At 32.8% G+C, this 23,211-nt stretch overlaps 1 protein-coding gene across 2 annotated transcripts; it reads left to right on the top strand.

The window, feature by feature from the left end:
- The first annotated feature begins 257 nt into the window (after positions 1 to 257).
- Positions 258 to 11,716, top strand: LOC25494864 (ABC transporter B family member 25, mitochondrial). 2 transcript variants are annotated; one of them, XM_039834546.1, is made up of 20 exons: positions 707 to 846; positions 1,352 to 2,549; positions 3,086 to 3,260; positions 3,527 to 3,588; positions 3,790 to 3,833; positions 4,096 to 4,198; positions 4,397 to 4,504; positions 4,724 to 4,807; positions 4,920 to 4,980; positions 5,156 to 5,301; positions 5,556 to 5,672; positions 7,336 to 7,421; positions 8,520 to 8,608; positions 8,993 to 9,048; positions 9,370 to 9,450; positions 9,540 to 9,605; positions 9,707 to 9,799; positions 10,296 to 10,360; positions 10,534 to 10,669; positions 11,027 to 11,716. In XM_039834546.1, exons 2-20 carry the CDS (start codon positions 2,451 to 2,453, stop codon positions 11,168 to 11,170), a joined length of 1,815 nt encoding a protein of 604 aa, XP_039690480.1. In that variant the 5' UTR covers positions 707 to 846; positions 1,352 to 2,450; the 3' UTR covers positions 11,171 to 11,716. The 2 variants fall into 2 exon arrangements, with proteins under 2 accessions (XP_013454183.1, XP_039690480.1); XM_013598729.3 differs by lacking the exon at positions 1,352 to 2,549 and having other exon boundaries at positions 258 to 846.
- Positions 11,717 to 23,211: the final 11,495 nt, after the last annotated feature.

Here is a 23,211-nt window from a genome sequence, read left to right as displayed (position 1 = left end):
TTAATAATGTCTTATTTAATTGTAATGTTTTACGGTTAATAATTTTAAAAATAAATAATGATGTAGATAATACTTTTTTTTTTAATAAAGTTGGATAATATACACCAATCTTAAAAATTGGGTGGTGTGGTGGTGAAAAAGCATTAAACTTTTTTAAAGTAAAAAAAAAGGTTGGTATTTTTGAAGTTAACGTTGAATGAAGTTAGAGGAAATAGTTATCTTGTTTGAAAGAGAGAAGTTTGTGTGGTGTTTGAAATGGATACATGTGTGTCATGTTGTGGGGTGAGTGAATGCATTGACTTGAATAATGATAAAATAATGACAAGCACATGTAAAACTCCGCTGTAGCAGCAAAATGAATGAGTGAACCTCAGAGAAAGCATCTCTTTCTCCAATATTCCCTGAAGAAAAATGATTGCCGCTGCTTCAAGGTACGCCGTTCCCACCACTTCCGGCAGTGGCAATCGTGTCCAGTCGCTTTTAACAGCTTCCTGCATCACCACAGGACACTCAATTCCCACCAAAAGCAGTTACCGTTACAGTCACAGTAATAGAATCAGTTACATTAACCGTCAATTCAGACCATGTCCAAGTTCAATTTTCTCTATAAAATGCTTTCTCTCCAATTCATCATCATCATCAAATAGCAGAGCTTCGTTTTCAACTGATGATGGAAGTCTCAAGAATCAGAAAACTGCATCTACCATCACTAAATCACCTCCAGGTGGTGGTCAAATTGCTGATATCAAGATCCTTAAATCGCTTGTTAGTTACCTTTGGATGAAAGATAATCTTGAATTTCAGCTTCGGGTTGTTGCTGCAACTTTTTTACTTGTTGGAGCTAAGGTTAGTTATATCATTACTAACTAGTCAAGTTGTATTCAAGTCCCTAATCTGTGATTGCTGAATGTATATATGTGGTTGACTACCAAGTTAGCTTCTAGAATGAGAATCCATGACCATTTAAGAATTACTACTCCGGTCTCAAATATAAACAAAAATAAGTCAAACATAGTTGATGTATTTCAACCAAATACATCAACTTAGGTAAAAAGATTAATTACTTATTGTATAAATGCGTATGTAGAAGTTGTTTTTACAGTTGTAGAGAGAGTGAGAGGAACTATGCTTGTGCTCTATGGGAGATTATGGAAAAGTAAAGTAGTAAATATCCAATTTGGTCTCTGAAATTATAGGTTTGTACCGATCTAGTCCTTTACACTAACAATATTTTAAAATGATCTCTGAAATTGCAAAATATTGGTAAAATTCATCCGTCTATTGGTATTTATAAGGATTTTAATGACATTATGTTGGTATTGACTTCTGGCATGTGTCATCCACACGCCAGCCTCTAGCCACCCGTTTTCGCCGCCACCCACCGCTTGTTCTGTATGACTCGCCTCCCCTGTTCTGCTGAGACCACTTAAAGCTTGTGGGTCCTACGGACAATATCATCTACATAACATTTTGCCTCAGGGGAGTATGGTCTCGTATGCAAGTTACAAAAAGACATTGGATGGTCGAAAGCAATCACATCGAGCTTGGTTCGGAAAATTCAACAAGGTTATTCAAAATTTTGGCATGATTCGTTGTGAAGCAGATCATTCTGTATTCTTTAGACGTTCATCTTTGAACAAAGTCGTTATCTTGCGGTATATATGTATATATGATATTGTTATCACTAGCGATGATCAAGAAGACATTAAAGACCTAAAGTAACACTTATTCAACCACTTTCTCACTCAAGATTTCAGTCAATTGTGGTATTTTCTTGGGATTGAAGTTGCTCAGTCTCATGAAGACATTGCTATTTCTCAGAGAAAATATGTTCTTGATATCTTGAAAGAGACATGGATTCTTGATTCTAATCCAGTTGATACTTCCATAGAACCTAATGTGAAGCTTCTACATAATCAAGGAGAGCCATATCCTAACCTAGGCAGATAGATGAGGTTAGTTGGGAAACCGAATTATCTTACTATGACCAGACCGTATATTTCGTTTTCTGTTGGTGTTGTGAATCTATTTATAAACTCACCTTGTGATAGTAATTGGAATGTCGTGGTTCGGAAAGGTCACTTGGGAAATGACTTGTTTATTTCGACAGAGGCCATACCAACATTGTTGTATATTCAAATGCAGATTGGGAAGATGATGTTATTGATAGAAGATCAACATCAAGTTATTGTATTTTGATTGGAGGAAACTTAATCTCATGGAAAAGTAAAAAGCAAACTGTTGTTGCAAGGTCAAGTACAGAGATAGAGTAGTGTGCTATGTCCTACACTACCAGTGAACTTTTATGGTTGAACTATTTATTACAAGAGTTGAAATTTTATGAGCTTGGCCCTATGGAACTTATGTTTGATAATGAATCGACATTTTATCTTTCTATAAATCCTGTTTTTCAAGAGAGGATTTAAGAAATAGAAGTTGATCGTCTCTTTATGACAAAGAAGATCCTTTCTGACATCATTAAAACCTTTTCAATGAGCTCAAATAATCAATTAGCCGATATCTTCACCAAACCTCTACGTGGACCTCAGGTAATTATATATGTAACAAATTGGATGCATGCTCCAGCTTGCGGGGGAGTGTTGATTACTCTCTATTTATTATAGTTGACGAAGTAATTTTCTATTTTTCCTTTTTTGGGAGATTCTCTCTTGTATATAAATTGGCACAACATCATTGTGAAATACAAGTTGATTATTCTAAATTATTAACCTGGATCATTTTGGAAAATTGATAACGTGGAAAACTAAATTGATACGGTCCTATAATTTCAGGGAGCAAATTGTATATTTACTCTAAAAAGCTTGAAAACATTTTACGTGCATATCATAAGCTTTTTTTATAAGCTCTTTTGAACAATTACTTTTATAAGCTCTTTTGAACTATTACACAAGTACTTATGCCATGATAAAATAAGCACATATTAGCTCTTCTAGACACCCTCTTATTTATTGTGTTGTAGTGAACTATTTAACATTCTAATGTGGATTATTGACTATTGTTGTTGATAATGGATATTTGCTGCTAAGTCACTTGTGATGGTTCGTGCTCTATTTTTGTCTTTCAGGTTTTGAATGTTCAGGTCCCTTTCTTATTCAAGCTTGGAGTTGATTGGTTGAATACTGCCACAGGCAATGCTAGTGTTGTTGCTTCGAATCCTACTATGATGGCACTTTTTGCTACCCCCATGGCAGTGTTGATTGGATATGGGATTGCACGTTCTGGAGCTTCTGCTTTCAATGGTATTTATAAATGAAATGATTAATATACTTCTTGAAACCCAATTCATCAGTTAATGAGTCTAACTTGAGGAACTGTAGCTAGCAAAGCCTCAAATAGCTCATGAGCTCGTGGCTCATCGCCACCCTAGTTGTGATTCTCCTCCATTAGATATTGGCATTCCAATATTGATGTAGATGCTTCTATCTATGTTTCTTTGAAAAGAGCCTTGGTTTTTCAAGATTCATTCTGTTGACTTCTATTTAAATGATACAACTGATTGTGGCAGAACTGCGGAATGCTTTGTTTTCTAAGGTAGCACTGCGGACAATTCGTTTAGTTTCAAGGAAGGTATGCTACTTTGATGAGTTTGATTCATCTGATAAGTAAAAGTATTTTCGGTAAATTTGTTTGTATCAATACATTACACAATATTTAATTTTTATTATATGAACAGTTCTGCTGTATCTTCGACCTATTTTTCGAAATCACAGAATAGTTGGTTGTATGATGTCACGGTAATCAATTTACGTTAGTATCTGACTGTTGCAGGTCTTTTCACATTTGCATGACCTTGACCTTCGATATCATCTAAGGTATGGCTTCTGCCATGAAGAAATGGCTAATCTGTCTCTATCTCTACATATGCATGTCTGTGAATGAATGATCAAGAAAACTAAGAAAGGAAAGGTGTGATTACGCAAGTAAATAACAAAATACTGAAAATTAGGATAGCATACCAGAGAAGAGAGATTTCTTTGCTCAGTAGATAATATTCTCCTCCATTTATGCTTCTTTTCTGCATTGTGTTGTCTATTGTTTCATTGTGTATGCCTCTCACCTAGTTATTTTTTTTAGTCGAGAAACTGGTGCATTAAGTCGAACAATTGATCGTGGTAGCGGTGCAATAAATTTTATTCTCTCCTCTACGTTGTTCAACATAGTACCCACCATATTAGAGGTATGCCTCAGTTTTCTTTTCATGTTGCTTAGTTGAGTCACGCTTTCAACTAGTGTAGACCATTTAGGATCACGGAGGATATCTAGTGGGAATTGTATCTTAAATACTTAATTTTGACTTCCTGGTGTCTATGTTTTCATGAACAATTTTTGTAAATTATTTTATCAACTTCAACAGTTTTAACACATATCGATCCAGATATCTATGGTATCAGGTATATTGGCCTACAAATATGGAGCACCTTTTGCGTGGATTACTTCCCTGTCAGTAGCTGCATATATTGGTTTTACACTTTCTATCACACAGGTATCATGCCTTGAACTGATCTAAACATGAAAATATGTTTGGTGCTCTTTTATTTCATTTTTGGTCTTGTCAGATACATTACTGGCATTGTGGCACCTTTGTACTTCATTTCACTTTTTTTATGTTCAGTTCTCAGTATGTTTGTTATTAGCCAACTACATTGGCAGGGAAAATGGATTTTTGAAAAGTTCTTTACTCTTATGTTCTCTGCCTTTTCAGTGGAGGACTAAATTCAGGAAAGCCATGAATAAGGCTGATAACGACGCTAGTACTAGGGCTATTGATTCACTTATTAATTATGAGGTCAGCATTTCATATACTAATACCAATACTTTAATTGATTTATGCTGTTTTTATCTTCAATTTGGTTATCACTATGGGATTAATTTTTTTCTTTCTTTTTATTGTTTTACAGACGGTCAAATACTTCAATAATGAAGTTCATGAAACTGATCATTATGACAAGTACCTAATGAGTAAGTAATCGGTTCTTTGGTCAAAGGAGATCGAGTTCTTTAGCAACTTTTAAAAAATCTTGGCAGTGTCGTTATTGGAGAAAACTTACGAAATCCCCACACTGAGTTGATGTATGACCTAAATACAGCTTAAGAATCTTCAGCTTAGAAAACTCATCCTTTTTTTTCTTTGCAGGGTATGAGGATGCTGCTCAGAAAAGCGAACAGAGTCTTTCTTTGTTGAACTTTGGTCAAACCGCTATATTTAGTACTGCTCTTTCAACAGCAATGGTTTTGTGTTCTCATGGGATCATGAATGGCACAATGACTGTTGGTGATTTGGTAAAATTTCATCAAATTAAATTCTATGTCGTGGGTAGCTTTTCTTCGTTAAAGTTTTTATTAGCTCTTTAATGCATGTGTTTTGCTTTTATATTGAGGATCATTTATCCTCTGTGGTCTTTGTGAATTTTGTGATTAGTTTCTTTTTGATTTAATGTATTTGTTGTTTTGTTTATATACAATAAAGTAAAATACAAAAATTCTGTCCATATTTAATAATCATGACCTGGATTATAATCTTACTCAATATGCAGGTGATGGTAAATGGGCTTCTCTTCCAACTATCTCTTCCACTCTATTTCCTTGGTGGTGTTTATCGTGCAACTATACAAAGCCTAATCGACATGAAAGCCATGTTCCAGTTACTTGAGGTATCCTCCACATTAAACTTTAAAAAGTTATTTCTCCTAAAATTCTAAATGTGTATGCTTATGGAGTCAAGAATGGAGTTCCATTATAGGAGTTCTTCATGTTGCACACCTATATAAAGTCAAGAATGGAGTGACTGGATAGTTGGCAAAAACTATGTAGTCAGTCCTGGAGAAAATCAACGATCGCGCTGTTTTTGGCTACGATTGACTACCTTGGCTGAAAATTCAAAAGAGAAAAGATCGAGAACGGTGCAGACAAAAGAAGATAGACAACTTCCTTAAAATTTGGGTTAGACCTAATTCAACCACAAAAACAATCTAATGTAGTAATGACTGTCAAAGCCTTGTAAGGATCAAGAAATGGAATGAAAAGTATGGACAACTTTCTTAAAATTTGGATTAGACCTAATTCAACCACAAAACCTAACTCATGTAGTTATGACTGTCAAAGCCTTGTAAGAACTGCTTTTGCCATGTCGCTAGTCAATGCGGGATCTCAACTCTCCTCCTCATTTGTAGGATGACATTTGGAGCAGGGACAAATGTTGGTGGAAATGGAATAGCAAAGATCACAACACATTGTCTCACACCTAGGATTGGACGTTTAGAGTGCAGTCATATACGAGCTACCCACTAACAGACATGTTTGATCTATGGTTGGCTTTCATATCATTTTAAAATTTGGAATGGGAACTTAACCCCAAAAGCATCCTAAAATATGTGAGGATTGCTAAATCCTTATAAGGACAACTTTGGCCATATATATTTAATGTGGGATCTCAACATAGCCGCCGTTCACACCTAGGATTACATCTAAAGCATCGACAGAAGCGAGCGGTATATAAATATTTCAACAAGCATGATGTGAAATAATGAGGTGCCGTAAAACCTAAGAAATTGGTTGAGTGAGAGTAACACTTTATGAAGCACTGACAAATATACCAAGGACATAAAAGGAATTATTCAACAAGAAGCGCAAACTTTCTCTGCGTATACGAAAGACCTTGGATCTCCTCAATACTAATCCTCACCAAAAGACCTCTCTTCCTCAAAACCCTCATTTCTATTTACAGGAGAAGTGCATTATTTATTACTGTTTACTAACTCAGTCCAATTAACTAAGCAGCTTAACTACCTCTAAACTAACTAACTTATCAAAGTCTAAATCATTCAAAGTGCAAACATTAACCTTATATTTTTGTTTTGATAAGAGAAATTTAGGGCGTGGGGATGGTGACTCTGTCCAAGGCAGAGAACACCGTGCGGACTAAAAGAGCAGTTACAAAGGAATTTATTTTTACTTCCCTCCAATGGCACTAGAGGGGATGGTGTCACTGTTATTTCTGAGACACACCTATGTTAGAATTATACAAAGACAGCCTAAGTAGAAAAGGAAATATGCTGATTTTGGATGCCATGACATTCGGGGTTTCCTAGGCCGGAATCAGTTATCAAAGGTGTCAATTTTATGACGGGATCTGTTACCGAGTATATAATATTTTCTAATATAGACTGCAGTCTGACCAGTGTCAGATTACAATTTTCCTCAAATTTTGGCCTTCATTTATTCGAATAGATGCTGCGTATGTGATCATATTTACTGGTAATTGTCATTTCCTGCATCACTTTGAGATATTGCATGCCATTCTTAATATTGTTACAGGAAAAAGCAGACATTAAGGATAAAGAAAATGCAAAGCCTCTAAGATTTAATGGGGGAAAGATCCAATTTGAGAATGTACATTTTAGGTATGTGATTACCCCTTCACTCCATAATAATGCCACCATTCCTGTAGTTTACTTTTGGCCATCAAATAGGGTCTGTTTGATTTGCTTAAAAATTTGGTACTTGAAAAGGGACAAATTTTTTGTTTCATGTTTAATTTTAAGATTGTTATGGGACGGTTCGAATCTAGAAATGAGATACTATTATAACTTTGTTACTCCAACGAACTATGAGACAACTTTTTGTCCCAATGTTAACACCAAGGTAGTCAGGAACGAGTCCCAGCACGTAGGATCGCACGATCGTACGTGCCACAGCACCTCGACCGTGCTTCGATCCTACTTACGAACCGTGTTTTCTCTGTTTTGCTCTGTTTCCTCTGTACGCATTTTTTTATTCAACAGTCATATCAAACCAAATTCTTAATTCGCAATCTTTATGTTTCTTCTTCTCTCTTTATCTAAAAAACTCCATAATTTCAATAAGAAATAACATAAATATGATAGTTATGGATTGACTTTATGTAATCACTTAAGGTAAGGTAACTGTTATCCTTGTATTTATATTTATGTACTCTATATAATATTCGCTAGGTCTGTACGTAGTTCAAACACACAAATTCACTTGTGCTTCCTCGTTTTCTTACTTCGCAACTTGTCAAATCAAACCCATCCCTAGCTGCCTTATAATACAAATATAACTGTTCTACACATGTTGAAGTTGAAATGCACATAAACATAAATAGGGATAAAGAGAAGTGTGAGAGTCATAGATATTTGCAACAATTCATTTCCTAATAGACATGTTTGTCTAAACAAAAGGCTCTGGAGTGTGTTTTGTACCTTCTTGAAAATAGACTAATTAACAATGTGTTTTGTGAATTGCATCTGGAGTGTGTTTATATATCCACCAAAGAACTATAAGAGTGAGGAAGAGGAACATTTCATGTTTATAATTAATAATTTAGTTGAGTCTTGCTTGCTAATTGGTTGCAAAACAGAAGAAATGGAAATTTGTATTCGATAAAATATTATTTGCTATATTAAAAAGCTAACATGCTGATAAAATATAACTGTGTTTTGACTAATATTTTTGTTATTATATATTGATTCATACTTCAGTTACCTCACAGAAAGAAAGATACTAGATGGAATATCACTAGTTGTGCCAGCTGGTAAAAGTGTTGCAATTGTTGGGACTAGTGGAAGTGGTAAGTATCACCATGATGAAATTCTTTACTTTCAAAGCTGTTGTTCGAAACTTTTTTCTGCTGCCTATGGTCGGATTTTTTTTTTTGTTCCATGGCTAGATATTTACCCTTTTAGCACTATCACAACTGATTTTTACCCTTTTAGCCACCCCAATCACAAACAAAGTTGCGACACTGTTTCCCTCTACTTTTCACTGAAATTTTGTTTGAGGCTTTCATTATTGTTTCACCTTTTCCTGGTAACTTTGTTGAATCCACATTGGCATTGTGATTGCTGCTAAGACACGGACTAGGTGTCTGATGGAAGATCATGGATGAAAACCCATCCATGAATCACACTATTGTGCTTATTTCTGACATTTCATATTCATACATGATTGACAGGAAAATCTACCCTTCTCAGAATGCTATTCAGATTTTTTGATCCCCATTCTGGAAGTGTAAGAAATGATATACTCTATTAAGCTTAAGCTATATTTGCCATGCTATATATGACATTTGATGTTTACTGTCCTATTTGGATCAATGGTCACTAGATTTTATACATCTGTGCTATATGGCTCTATAGATGTGTACATCAGTAATTTTTTTTGCAAGTAGAGTGTCTTAAATCATTATGGCTAATACTAGAGTCCAACGTGGTGGTTTGATACATGTAATTGACTTTGCTGAATGACTAGTTTAAAGCTTGGTTGTTGTCTTTTATATTTAAGGTGGTCTTTGCTTCTCTCGAATTCTCATTTGCAACTTCCACTCTACAGATAAAGATAGATGATCAAGATATTCGGGATGTATCCCTTGAGAGTTTACGGAAGTCTATTGGTGTTGTTCCACAAGATACTGTAAGTTAATAAAGCATCTATTTCTTGAATAACATATTTCTGCCCTTGCTGGGTCTTGCAAGTTTTGAAACCTGAGTGATTATGTGTAGGTACTTTTCAATGATACCATATTTCATAACATTCACTATGGTCGGCTTTCAGCAACAAAAGAGGAGGTACCTTTTGTACTGCTATACCTTTACTTGCTTCTTCACTTTACAAATTTCCTTTGTTAGGTTCCAACATGTTCGTAGCGTATTAATTGCTATACTTACAGGTCTATGAAGCCGCCCGGAAAGCAGCAATCCATGACACTATCACGAGTTTTCCTGAAAAATACTCCACTGTTGTGGGAGAACGAGGGCTAAAGGTGATGATACCACTATTTATTTTGGATAATGTTTTTCAGTATCGTGCTTTTATGATATTTTGTTTAGGGCACATATGATTTTTTTATTACAAATGTCAAGAGAAGCACCCATAATATGGACGTATGTAAGAGAAAATCATGTGTATTATCATATATATTAACTGATCTAAAATATGCAATTTTATTGGCATGCCATTGGTGTGATGATTGTAGTTTGAACAGTTGTAACTTGATATGGACAAGCACTTGGAGAATCCTCCCTTAAAATTTAGCTATCAATGGGTAAAAACCAAACCACTTAAATTCTCCACCGAGTATTCCATACTATTCGGTGTGGGACGTTGGCACTCCTTGACACCCAAGTCCTTATCAACATGCTTGTGGGAAAAGAAAGGAACACGGACCTCTGGGTCCCGTCCTCCCCAATGCAATACTATAAATAAAAATTTATGATGACAATCTCTCAAATTTTCACGGACTATGCTTTTTTTAACAGTTAAGTGGTGGTGAGAAACAACGTGTTTCCCTTGCTCGAGCATTCTTAAAATCACCTGCAATACTGTAAGTATTCTGATCATATATATTCTGGGGCACATTTTCGTGTGGTGCTTTCCTATTTTAGATTACAAGTGTGTGTTACCATTTTGGTAGAGGAGTCATTTTTTGAAGTTGATATCCATACACACACTTGTTTCATTAGTCCAGTTTCTTTAACTGCCGTGTCTTGCTCGTAGGTTGTGTGATGAAGCTACAAGTGCTCTTGACAGCACAACAGAAGCAGAGATTTTAAGTGCATTGAAGTCAGTATCAACTAATCGAACTTCCATATTCATCGCTCACAGGCTCACCACTGCAATGCAGTGTGATGAGGTAAGCTCTCTGTCTAGATTAACATCCTTTAACAGTTCTCAATTTTGTTGACTATATACCAGTGTTTAGTTGTTTATTTACAAAATTTATGATATTTTACTTTGTATTTTAGTAAAGTTGCATATATTATTCCAGAACACATATAACTGATTTTGTTTCGATTAGTAATCTATATGTTGGACTCATCTTCACTGTAAGGCAAGACACCATCATAAAAATTCATCACATAACTATATATTTCTGATAAAACGTTCTACTTATATATTTTACTTGCCATATACAATTACTCCCTTATGCCATTGCATTTCATAATTCATGACTTATATCAAAAGATTTTTTTTGTTTGGCAATATTCAGATCATTGTTTTGGAAAATGGAAAGGTGGTTGAGCATGGACCACATGAAGTGCTCTTAGCAAATGCAGGAAGATATGCACAACTTTGGGGACAGCAAAATAACACTATTGATGTAATTGATACAGCCATCAAGGTGGGAGCATAAAGATAACAGAAAGTGTATTCCTTGCTCTTCAAGAAAGAGGAAGAACATTGCACAATGTTAATAGCGCATGTATTGAAGACCATTGTTTAGTGATACTGTGTCAGATGCAAGATCTCTTCAGCACAAGTATCACATTCCTTATCGTTGGGTTATCACATCGATTTGCTATCAAGGCGTATTTCATAAATTCGCACATAATTTATTGGTGTTCAAAGGCACACATCAGTGTTATAGATAAAGGAAGTTGAGTCGTCTTTCCACGGACAGCAAGATTTTGTATTGTCTATATTTAGATTATAAATTGTATACGGAGTGCTAGACTGACAAGTAACAGGTATATATACTGCTCATTTTGCAGCTGATTTTTTACATTATTGTAGAGTGGTATAATTCAATAGTCTTATTCCAGAAAGAGATGGATTGTTCTCTTTCCTCATAAAGAAGTGATTCTTATGAAAAACACATTTCAGTAGATTCGATTCTTATGGATGTTGATGTAAAATTAGATTATATGAAAATAAAGAAAAAGAGACAAAAAGTTATTAACATTCATGAATCTAGTCTCTTCTAGGGTCTATTTGGCAAGGTTAAGAAATGAGCTTATAGTTTATAAGCTCGTCTAGCTACAAAAACCTATTTGGTAACCGTCTTTTAAGAACGAGCTTATAGCTTATTTCACGAACTTACAACTTATTTTTCAGACTCTATTTCAAATAACGTTTGAGCTTATAGCTTATAATTTTTTATTCCATATTTACCCGTTATTTTATCTAAAATCTATTTATATCCTTTATAACTTAATAAAATAAATTTGCATTAAATGACGATGTTACTCCAATTATATTGGGAACATTTTTTTTTCTTGAAAGATTATTCTAGGAACATGTATAATTGTTATGATTTTTTTTTTTTGTGGTGGTGTATATAATTGTTACGAGTATCTTACTTTAATTTTTTTTTATCAACAATTTTTTTTAGTCTTTTGCGATTATCTTTCGATATTACTATATATAACCATAGTTTCAAAAACTGGACCGGTCATCGATCCCACAAGGTCATGGGGTCAAAGGTTCATTGTTGAACCATTGAATCAATGGTTGAACCACATAACATCTGATGATTTAGTCGCATAACTCAATATCTATATCAAAATTGTGTAGGTATTAAGTCGGGTTGAACCGGTGATCCAGTCACTAAAACACTACATTAGACCTACAAATTGACAAGAAAATTCAAATTACCATAATTTTACAGGAATCTCAGTTGCTATTGAGAAATGCAAATAGTCAGTGGTTATAATGGAAAAGGATTATCTCATGTTACATGAGAGTCATGAGTATGATTTTGTAGGAGAGAGAATATAAAAATTAGAGAAATTGAATGAAATTAAATATGAGGAGGATAAATGGGTTTAAAGGTGGAGATCTCTTCAACTGAGAAAAACATGAGACAAATAAACTTGAGAGAATCTCCTTTGAGAAATGCATAAAAGAAAAACTTGTCTTGGAAATACAAGTCAAACATTTGTCAAAGTTATAATTATATTTTTTATGCAACATCATTCCAACTATGGATTGGTCCTAGTGATAAGGAATTTGAACACCTTAAACATGTAGTCTGAAGTTCGATTACGGAGATTACTCACCGCTAAACAATGATGAAAACTTCGTATCAATCTCATAGTTAACAAAAAAAATAATAACATCGAAGAATACATCTTGATGGCCATCCAACAGCCTATTTAATTAAAGGGTACGATTAAACAAGAAGACATAACAAACTTCATTGGTTTTAGCCAGCCAAACAAGAACATATCCAACGAAAATGATCTCAAATTTGGCCTAAACACAAGCAACCAAATTTGAGACTATAAAATACATAAATGTAAACACAAAGTTCAAGTAACAAAATCCAACAGTCTTTTAAGTTTTTCATAATTCAATAAAACAATAGCAAACCTACCTAGATCTTAAGATCCAAATCGAGCTCTTCAAAGTCACCATATTGTCTACTTGTACTCCCTCCATCCTTCTCTTTTCCTTTCCCTTTCGCTTTCTCTTCAGATTGATTCATATTTCCTCTCATTACACTGCTGCTTGAAGGAAAAAACTCTTGAGGAATAGGACCAGATTCTGATGACATAGAATGTTTCAACATAGGAAATGGTCCCATAGGATTCAATAGACCAAGCTTCATTTGCAAGTCACTATAACCATTTATAGGAAAAGTGCTAAAGTGCTCTTGGGATTGGAATAACCCCTTCTCATTAGTTTGATTGAAGGAAATTATTGATGGACTCGAAAATCCTTGAAAAGTTTCATGTTGAGAGGTGAAAGAGCTGTTTGGATTAGCCTTTCTTGCATAGTTTGCATCTTGCAATGGAAAGATTCCTATTTGACTTGAACCAGCACCAACAACATCCTTTGAATTCGAAGCCACATTTTTGTCCACAAATATCGGTATCAAAGTCGAGGTGTTGTGTTGTCTCCCACCACCTAATTGCAAGACACATTTTTCGTGTTCAAAAGGCGGTTGCAGAAAAGACAAATTAACATTTGACAAAACCACATCACAAGGACAATGCCTCCAAGTGTGATATGGTTTCAAATAAGTTAGGATTGGGAATATTACCGTTTGTGTTACTTTCTCTGTTGTCTTGGTAGCTTAAAAGAGAAGTAATAGGAGTCGAGTTTTCTTGCCTAAGAAGAAAACTTCCTGATGCTTGTGCATTAGGTTGTTGAGTGTCGGAAACATTGTTAGAGGCGTCTGATGATGAATCGCCCAAACAAAGCACCAAACAATGTTCATTATCAAGTCTTGTGGCTGCCTCTTCTAGAGATGGTCCAACTACTTGAGGAGTGATCCTTGGTTTTGGAATATCTCGAATGATAAGTTCTGTGCTAGGAGTGCCATTGTTGTTTTCTGTATCAAGGAAAAATTGAAACAATGATTGTTACAATCAATAATTTAAATCATCACTACTAGAAAAGATTTAATTATCGATAAAATTTATAGACGAAACAAATGAATTTGATCTCCAATTTTGAGTTTTCAAACTGTTAGAGAAAGAATTAGAGACAAATTTCATGTTCCATGAATTTAGATTTTTATCTATCATAAATTTTTAGACTTTAGCAAATATAAGACATTGATTGTTTAGAGAACTCCATTGCTAAGTCTGAACTAATCAAATTCTGGATGACATATGGACAGAAATAAGTATTATTAAGTTTACCATAAATGTTTTTCAAACAAAAAAAGAGACAAATGGATCGTATAAAGATACGGTGTTTATGTAAGGTGTCGTTTTTTACGTGTTTAAATAATACAACTCTGAGTTTAAATATGGCATGGATCTCTGACCGCCGCTGCACTATGCAGTAGCTGTAGGGAACTCAAATCCGCTTAAGTGAGGAGTAAAGTTAGTTACCTGAATGAAGAATGCGACGAAACCTTGCATGGCCTAGGATGTTTGATGGTTCAACTTGAGGTATTGTACTTGATGCTGCTAATGGTGCATTTGTGGGTAAAGATTCCAAATGAAAACGTTGAAAGCCATCAACACTTATATCTTCAAAAACCCTTATTGCAACACTTTGTATAGCTTCAGCCTGTTAGAAATTATGTTGTACAAAATAGTATACATTATTTATAGTTTGATATTTTAATTGATGCTTATAAGTAAACTAAAATTCTCAAAATATGGCTTGATATTAATTTGGTCATACCACTTGGTAAGGTCTTGAGTATTTGTCATTAGCATACATAGCGTTGCAGCACAGTAGATACACATCAAACTACACGTCATTCAAAGAGATGAATATTCAGTTCAAAGTATTTTACAAGTCAATATTAATGAGAATGGTCAGAAATATGTATAATGTATGATACATATTAATTGGAAGAAGGTCCCAATAAATTTGTAATACTATATTATAAGGAATTGCAAATATATTAATTTGTTAATTAACCTTAAAGGCTTCCAAGCTTATATAACGTTCCTCGTTGATTTTGGCCCTTATTCCTGAAAAATCCAATGGTGTATTGGCATCCTTGTAATAATCCTCTATCATCTGTCAAAAAATAAATTTTATTAAAAAAAAAACTAACATTATTAGCAAAGTTCCATAATCAAATAACAAGAAATAATTCAAAAGGTAAAAACTTACATTAGGATTATTAACAGGTTTAGCAAATAACTCATCCGGGTCATTCCTACATGTTTAAAACCAATCAATAATTATATTTTTTGGAAAAATCTTTATAAGAATATTATTTTTTTGGACGTGACTCACTAATTTTCTTACATTTAAAAAGAAATAATAATGATATATACTATTGATATAGTTTTCACCTTTGTAGGACATCAAGGACTGATTCAAGTATGTGCTTTTCGGGCATAACATATGACACTGCATGATTAATTAATTAATTACCAACCAAAAGAAATGGAAATTATGTGAAAAGTGTACAATTTATGTGAGATAATTATATTAAACTAAAGCTTACCATGTGTTTGTGAAGTACTTCCACTCTGAGGGTAGTATTGTCCGTCCTGCAAGACAGTGTCAAAACACAATTAAAATATTGGATGCTAACTTGAATTCTTAACCCTTTTTTTTTTGTTGAGAGATTGAATTCTTAACCCTAAAATAATAAAACTTGAGTCTTTAAGGCATACATTAAGCATTCCATTAATGGTAAGAATTTATTGAAAACAATTAATATTTAATATTTTTGAACAATAAATTAACACAATTTTTAATATATAATTTCTATTATTGAAATTATTAACATATACCTTAAGAACATAAATTAGCATTTCGCATAAAATATAAAGAGTTTTAGGATATGTGAGACCTCCACCCTATCATGAGAAGGGAGCAAATACTAATCTTTCAACTTAAAAATCTTACTTAAGCTCATACTTATTTCTTCATATTTGCTACGAAAGATAAATATTTTTGAACTAATATTTTCAGTTTTAGGAAAGAACAGTGGATAAATTGAAAATAGATAAATGAGAGAGTCACCATTTCTTCTTCAATGTTGTAAATGGGCCAATTTGTCGTCTTAATTTTTAAAATAACAAACTATTTCAAAAAATGAAGATTGCAAATCAATTTTAGTCATTTTTGTCAAGTAATAAATCAACTTTGATGAATTTAGAGAGTGTTTGGATTAGGTAATTGAAAATTTTAAAGAATTTAAAATTTTAAGCAAGTCAAATTATTCAATTGAATTATCTTCATTTCTAAATATTTTTGCTCAAATAGATCTATATATAAAGGGCAAGAAACGCAAGAATTAAACTATTATAAAAAAAAATAAAAAATAAAACCAGTATGTGGTGGAATACATGCGTCAAGTGAAAATAAGATCTGCGATAGAGATTTTATTGGTGTCTTTCATCTGTCAATGATTCGTAAAAATAAGCATTACTAAAATGAAATATATTGAATTATGAGTGGTGTAAGTAATATTAATTAAAAAGTGGAACTGAAAAATGTTATTAATATTGCATTGGAAATTGAAATGGGTAATTTATTTATGGTCATATTTTATTTTTATCTAAATGGATCACTCATTTTGAGTCAAGATCCTCTTCATTTTGGATCTTCTCAATTTCTTCCGTTTAGAGAGATAAATACACAATAAAATTTGAAAACAATTAATGATGATGGGATCCAGTTGTTTGTCTAAATGACAATTTCCAAAGGAGATGATCTTAATGGGTTAAAATCCTCTTCATTTATGTTTCTCTAAATTTCTTTTATTTAGAGAGATAAGACACAAATTTTTTAGAAAAAAACATAAAATAATTTATGATTGTGGGACTCACTTAGTGGTAGAATCCACTAGTTTTTGTGTCTATCTCTCTAAATTAAAAACTCCATTTTTTTTTGCCTAATAGAGAGGATCTTAACCCATTTTTTTCTTATCTCTTAAAATTCAAATGAGTTAAACTTGTGACTCTCCTTATAATAAAAACCAAATAAATTCTAAGGAGTCACATTAAATTATGTGAATTCACATGAATTTATGAGTGAACTCAAATTTCGTGAATTTTACAAATGAGTTGAACTCAAATTTTTATTTTTTTATGTGCGTAAGTTTATAACAACTATGATTATTTTATTTATCTATTGAAAAAAGAAAACATAGTTGATCATGTAAAATAAAGACAAGAATGAGAGTAATAACCTGAATTGATGCCGTCATTTGCAGATGAGGTGAGCTGTAAGTGGAGTCTTTTTTTCTTTTTGATTCCCCATTTTCCTTTCTTTCCTCAAAAGCTATGATTCTTTTACTTCTCCTCCTTTTTTCTTGTTGCTTTCTTTCATCTCCAAACTCCTCTATTGTTTTTGTTCTTTCAGACCCTGATATTAATACATAATAAAGACACAACTTAACTCACAACATTGTAATACACATTCTTACTTTGTACATCTCTTAAAAGATTACATTGTAAAATAATGCACAAATCGATAAGAAACTTAAAATTACACATATTTTTGAGAATCAAAGCTACATTAAGATTCATAGCTGTATAAAGATGAAGAAAACTTGCCTAAAATTACAAATATATAAAAATATGATGATTAAACAATCCATGACTCAATCAATTGGTAAAATCATCGACGACTACATAATGAACGGTTCATGACTCAATCAATTGGTGGAATCATCAGCTCGACTACTAAAGTGATTGGTCCAACCACTTTTCATGTTGATTCTCGATCAACTCGGTTGAACTATAACCAAACTGAGCCGACTTTTACAACACCAATATTTTATATATATATATCGCTTGGAATTATACGTATATTGGCCGTTAATGTGGCCCCACTTAATTAATGTTTGACGCAAAAATAATTATATAAAATCTAACATATGCGAAATTCTATTCTTGAGATTTGGCGCACAATTAATAAAATAGTTTATCCGTTATCTTCGATCTCTTAAGTGCGCAACTTTTACAATAAATTATCCAAGCACAATTTTAATGAATAGAGTTGTGTGTGACTACAATCATATGCTTGTTGTATGTTACTCTATTTTTTTTAGATATAAACTGTCGTTTATAACAGTGATAGATAGAAGATCGGATAAACAGGACTAATAGAGGAAATGAAAGTCGAAGATTTTTAATAGGAAGAACATTTGAAAAGAGGATTTATTATAAAACAATAACAACATCAAAGTGAATTGTTTGTAAAAAAAATAAAAAATCAAAGTGAATTGAGCTGCTAAAATTTGTGAAATCACTCACAAAAGGATGAATTACTATAACAAAACCCAAAAGCAGTTGATGAAGACATACATACCCATGTGATTTTGAAGTAGGCAAGATCAGCAAGCTGGATAAACAAGTGAACTAGAAACTGTCAACCTTAGGGCACAAAATATATCATTTGAAGAGAGTAAGAAATGTACTAAGTTTACCACTCAAAATAATGATAGAACAAACCACCTCTTTTCAATAAGTACAATTTCTCAAGACTAATGAAATTCACTTACCATTTAATAAACAAAATAACACAGCTTAGTAACCTATAATTCCTCTTTGTGGAGTTAAGTGAGATGCCAGATGTGATTACCAAAGATAAGTTCAAATTAACGTATATGAGCCAAAAAAATTAACAAATAATTTTAAAATTTTAGTTAATATATATGCAAAAAAACGTTACCTTAATTTGGCATGAATATAATGAGTTTGTTGCTGTCATTATGGATAGGACAAAAAATGCTACACCTCCAGCCTCCTTCACAAATTCCAATATTTTCTTTTAACCATCTTAATCTTAATATCTAAGAAAATATATTGTAAACATAAGAAAAGTTCTTTTCTATCTATCAAATTTTCCCCACTGCCCATTATTTTAGGGTTCATTTGGGGTGATTCTAACTTTCTGATTTTTAAAGTTGAATTTGAAAACAAAATATATTCGGATAAAATGATAGGGAATTATTATTTTTACTTAATTTTAAAATAGTTTTCATTTTTATCTCAAAAACACAAAAAATAGATTTTCTATTTAAAAAAAAATCAACACATCAACAATTCAAGACCTCTGTCGATTATCACTCCAACCATTTCTAATTACCATTATGGCCACCTCTGAGTACCACACCAACCACCATTTTGATGCCACTTCCAATCGTTGCATCTACTTGTCCACCTATGATCACCACCCTGACCATCACTGTGGCACACTTCTGACCCCACTTGGACCACCACTTCGACCATTGCGGTCACCCGGCCACCAAACACAACTTCAGCACCCACACCGACCATTACTCCAACCACCACTGGCTGCCACCTCCTTCGACTATTGAGGGTCACCTATCCATTGATCGCCACACTAATAGTTGTGGCTTGTTTGTTTGTTGGTCATCACTCAGACAATCATCGCCAACACCTCAAACAACCATCGATTTTCAAACACCATTGTTAAAATTGTTATTAAATAAATAAATTATAAGTTTTATATATTGTGTGATTTTATACTCAAACGAGACTGAAAATACCACAATCTTTTGTCCAGCAAAAATCGTATAAGATCAAAAATTAATCAATACTATACAAATTTGTCATGTGTTGTTCTGTCTTGTGTTATGTTGTTCTGTCTTATACTTTTATGTCAAGTACTTATTGTTTAGCAAATCAAACACAATATTCTATTTAAATATGTTTTTCGTCATTCTAAATATAGCAACTTTCCTTTTATTCCCTCTAAAAATTTACTTTAATAAACTTTGATTCCTCCAAATTAACCGTTGTCAATTATAGTTCCTCCTATTTTATCATGTATAAACTTTAATAAACTTTGTTTGAAGTGACTCTTTTGATGAAGTGACATTGTTAAGAGCTTAAAATATCATTAATTTATAATCAAGATTGAATACTTATTATCATTAACTAAAAGTATTTTAAGGTCTCTTCAATGAGATATCATGAAAAAAGTCACTTGGAACATGCGGCATAACCTTTTGTAAAAAACTCAAGGACAAAAGTTGATAACAAAAAGTTTAGAGGGACTAAAGTTTGAAAGAGATTTTTAGATAAACTAAAAATGAAGGTTGATATATTTAGAGAGACCCAAAACATATTTGACCTTGTCCAAAAGCGTTAAGATGAGATGACGCGGGTCTCTTATAACTTAATCAAGGTCTTGGATTTGAATCCAACTTTCGGCAAGCAGAACGTTAAAACTCTTAAGGAGAGTTTGCTGCCCATTTAAGTCCTACAATACTCGAGGGATTAGTCTCTACAGTTGCGCGTGAATGATACATAGTTTACGCAAAAAATATATATTTAACCTTAATATAAATATTTATCTGTGAGAGTTTATATACTCCTACATAAATTTGTCTCATTTAATATAATTGGAATATTTTATTTGTCGCAAATTATAAGTCGTATTGGTTATTTTACACAATTATAAAATTTAATTAATTTTGTATGTATAAGAGATAATATTTAATTTATCTTTACTATATATCTGTAACATACTAATTAATTACATGGAAAATAAAGTAACACAAAAAAATATCATCTATCATAAAAGACCTATATTATTTGAAAAATCATAGAAATAACAAAATTTATTTAGCAACAATGAATTAAAGTGCCTCAGGGCTCAACATTGAGAGCAACAATAGACACGAAGCACCCAAAAAACTATAGAGATAAAATCTTAATAAGTTGTTTTCACTTAGATTTTTTTTCTTCGTGTTTTTCTATGATTTTGTCATTTAAGTGCGATGTAGTTTTGTTTTTCATCTGGGTACCATGTTTTTGATTTTTTTTTATCTTGTTGCGATGTTTGTTTTGTTCAAATTGTACGATTGGTTTTGATTCATTACAACTTCGACCAATGACTTGGCTTCAAGGTTAGGGATCCAGTGGCATAAATTGAACGTTAGAAAAACTACTATAAGTAAAGTTGGTTTTGATAAATTGGATTTTCATTCACATGATGTACATAACTAGCTGATAAATTTAATATTGATGAATCACTTCGCCTTCATGCTTTTTCATCTACATTTTGTCATGCTAGGTTTCTATTTTCTTCATCCTACATTTGCTACATTTAATTCTAGTCTTACTGATATTTTAGAATTGAATGCATTTTGGTCATACAGATAAGGGAGATCGTGACAGGACTGAACAATGAATGTCGAAAGAAGGCAGTGAAAGCGAAAAAGCTCCCATTCCATCAAATGAAATCAACAAACTTGATACGGTGTGCATAGAAGAATTGGAAGAAGAAAATGGTGATGTGACAAATTTTATTCCAACTAGAAGATATGTTGATAGAGTTACATCTTCTCCTAAGCCTCAGAAGCCACTGAGCAAGAAAACACAAAGAGCTTGAGGATTAATGAAGGGCATGGTTGCTGCATCCATGGATCACTGTGCCAACAATTTCAAGCTAAATAGAAATAACAATATTGGCACTCCTTCCATAGAACTTGAAAGAGAAAAGTGAGGCATCCACAATCATAATTCCAAATATTCCGGAAACAAGGATCACTCCTCAAGTTGTTGGACCATCTCTAGCAGAGGCAGCAACAAGACTTAATAATGAACAATGTTTTATACTTTGTTTCGGCGATTCATCATCATAGGCCTATAATTAACAATGTTTCCGACATTGAACCTAATCCACATGCATCAAGAGGGTTTCTTCCTAGGCAAGGAAACTCGACTCCTTAAGCTACCAAGACAAAAGAGAAAGTAACATTAACGGTAATTTTCCAAAACCCTAACTTATTTTAAATCAAAAACACTTGTAGGGACAGTCCCTCCAAGTGAGATAGTACCTTATCGTCAAATGTTAATTTAATTTGCCTTTACTCCAACGGCCTTTTGAACCCGAAAATGTGTTTTGTATCAAATGTGCATGCATGCATGTGTCATGCCTGTATTAATTATGGAGTGTTGTTGATTCTGTGGCTGGTGTACTTTGGTCGAAGCATGTAGCTCTATTAGAGTTGTTATGTACTAAGACTTTGTGATAATGATAATGTGAAGTCTTTGCAACCTTTCATAGGATAGAGTTTTTTCAATGTGATGCTGAGTTTGGACATTATAATAAAATTTCTAATATATATAAAATATAAAATAAAATCTTCAGATTGAAGAACTACCACCTTTCATAAGGGATGACACACACGCTTCTTACTGACACGGAAAGCAATGTGACATCATCGTAATTTGTGAATGTCTAATGAATTGAATGAATTGCTGACTTTGAGAAAACGTTTTGTTTGTTTGTAATATAGTTCTATCAATGAATGAAAGGAAGATGTTAAGTAGTGTCCCGAAGGCAATAGTTAATGAATTATAAAAGGAAATAGTGTATTGATCATTGTGTATTCTATTTTTAAAAGTTAAAAAAAGTGTTATTTTCAATGCAAAAGTTTACTTTTCTTTCTACTTTTAGTTCCTTAACTAGCGCCTCAGGACACTGGTTAAAGAATTATAAAAGGAAATTAAATAATACTTCATTTGTTTTTTTTAAATGTTCTATTTACTTTATGATCATTTTTAAATTAAAAAATATATAAATTAATATTTAAAAAATGTTAACCAATGTCTCTCGAACATTAGTTAAAAAAACTAATATAGAAATATTTTATTGAAAATGTTAAAAAGTTGTACTATGTTATTTAACTTTTTGAAAGTAAAATAAAACATATATTGTCTTGGTCCCTCTAAATTTTATGTTATCAATTAGTTATTGACTTTTTATAAAATTCACTTTGCATGTTTCAAGTGACTTTTTTTATGACATATATTGAAAAGATCTTAAAATATTGTTAGTTAATGATATTTTAAGCTTTTAATAAGGACACTTCATCCAAAGAGTCACGCGACAAGAACTTTCGTAAAATAGCCGGGACTAAATATAACTAACAGTTTGGCGTTATGGTAGGGTGGTGATAGGCAGACAAGTAGCTGCAACAGTCGGAGGTGACCAAAGTGGAGTCATATTCGACAGTGGTCTTGAATTGGTGATAGAAATATATGT

Source organism: Medicago truncatula, chromosome 5 (genome assembly GCF_003473485.1).
Source record: "Medicago truncatula cultivar Jemalong A17 chromosome 5, MtrunA17r5.0-ANR, whole genome shotgun sequence".
Taxonomy (NCBI): domain Eukaryota; kingdom Viridiplantae; phylum Streptophyta; class Magnoliopsida; order Fabales; family Fabaceae; genus Medicago; species Medicago truncatula.
Note: the sequence above shows the minus strand (reverse complement) of the source record. Positions and strands in the feature narration are given on the sequence as shown.

Bases quoted from the DNA above. Each gene is read 5' to 3' on its own strand.
- LOC25494864 (XM_013598729.3), top strand. From the start codon at position 412: ATGATTGCCGCTGCTTCAAGGTACGCCGTTCCCACCACTTCCGGCAGT. The intron at 5,673-7,335 runs GTATCCTCCACA...ATATTGTTACAG, and splicing joins CCATGTTCCAGTTACTTGAG to GAAAAAGCAGACATTAAGGA. The intron at 9,451-9,539 runs GTAAGTTAATAA...GATTATGTGTAG, and splicing joins GTGTTGTTCCACAAGATACT to GTACTTTTCAATGATACCAT.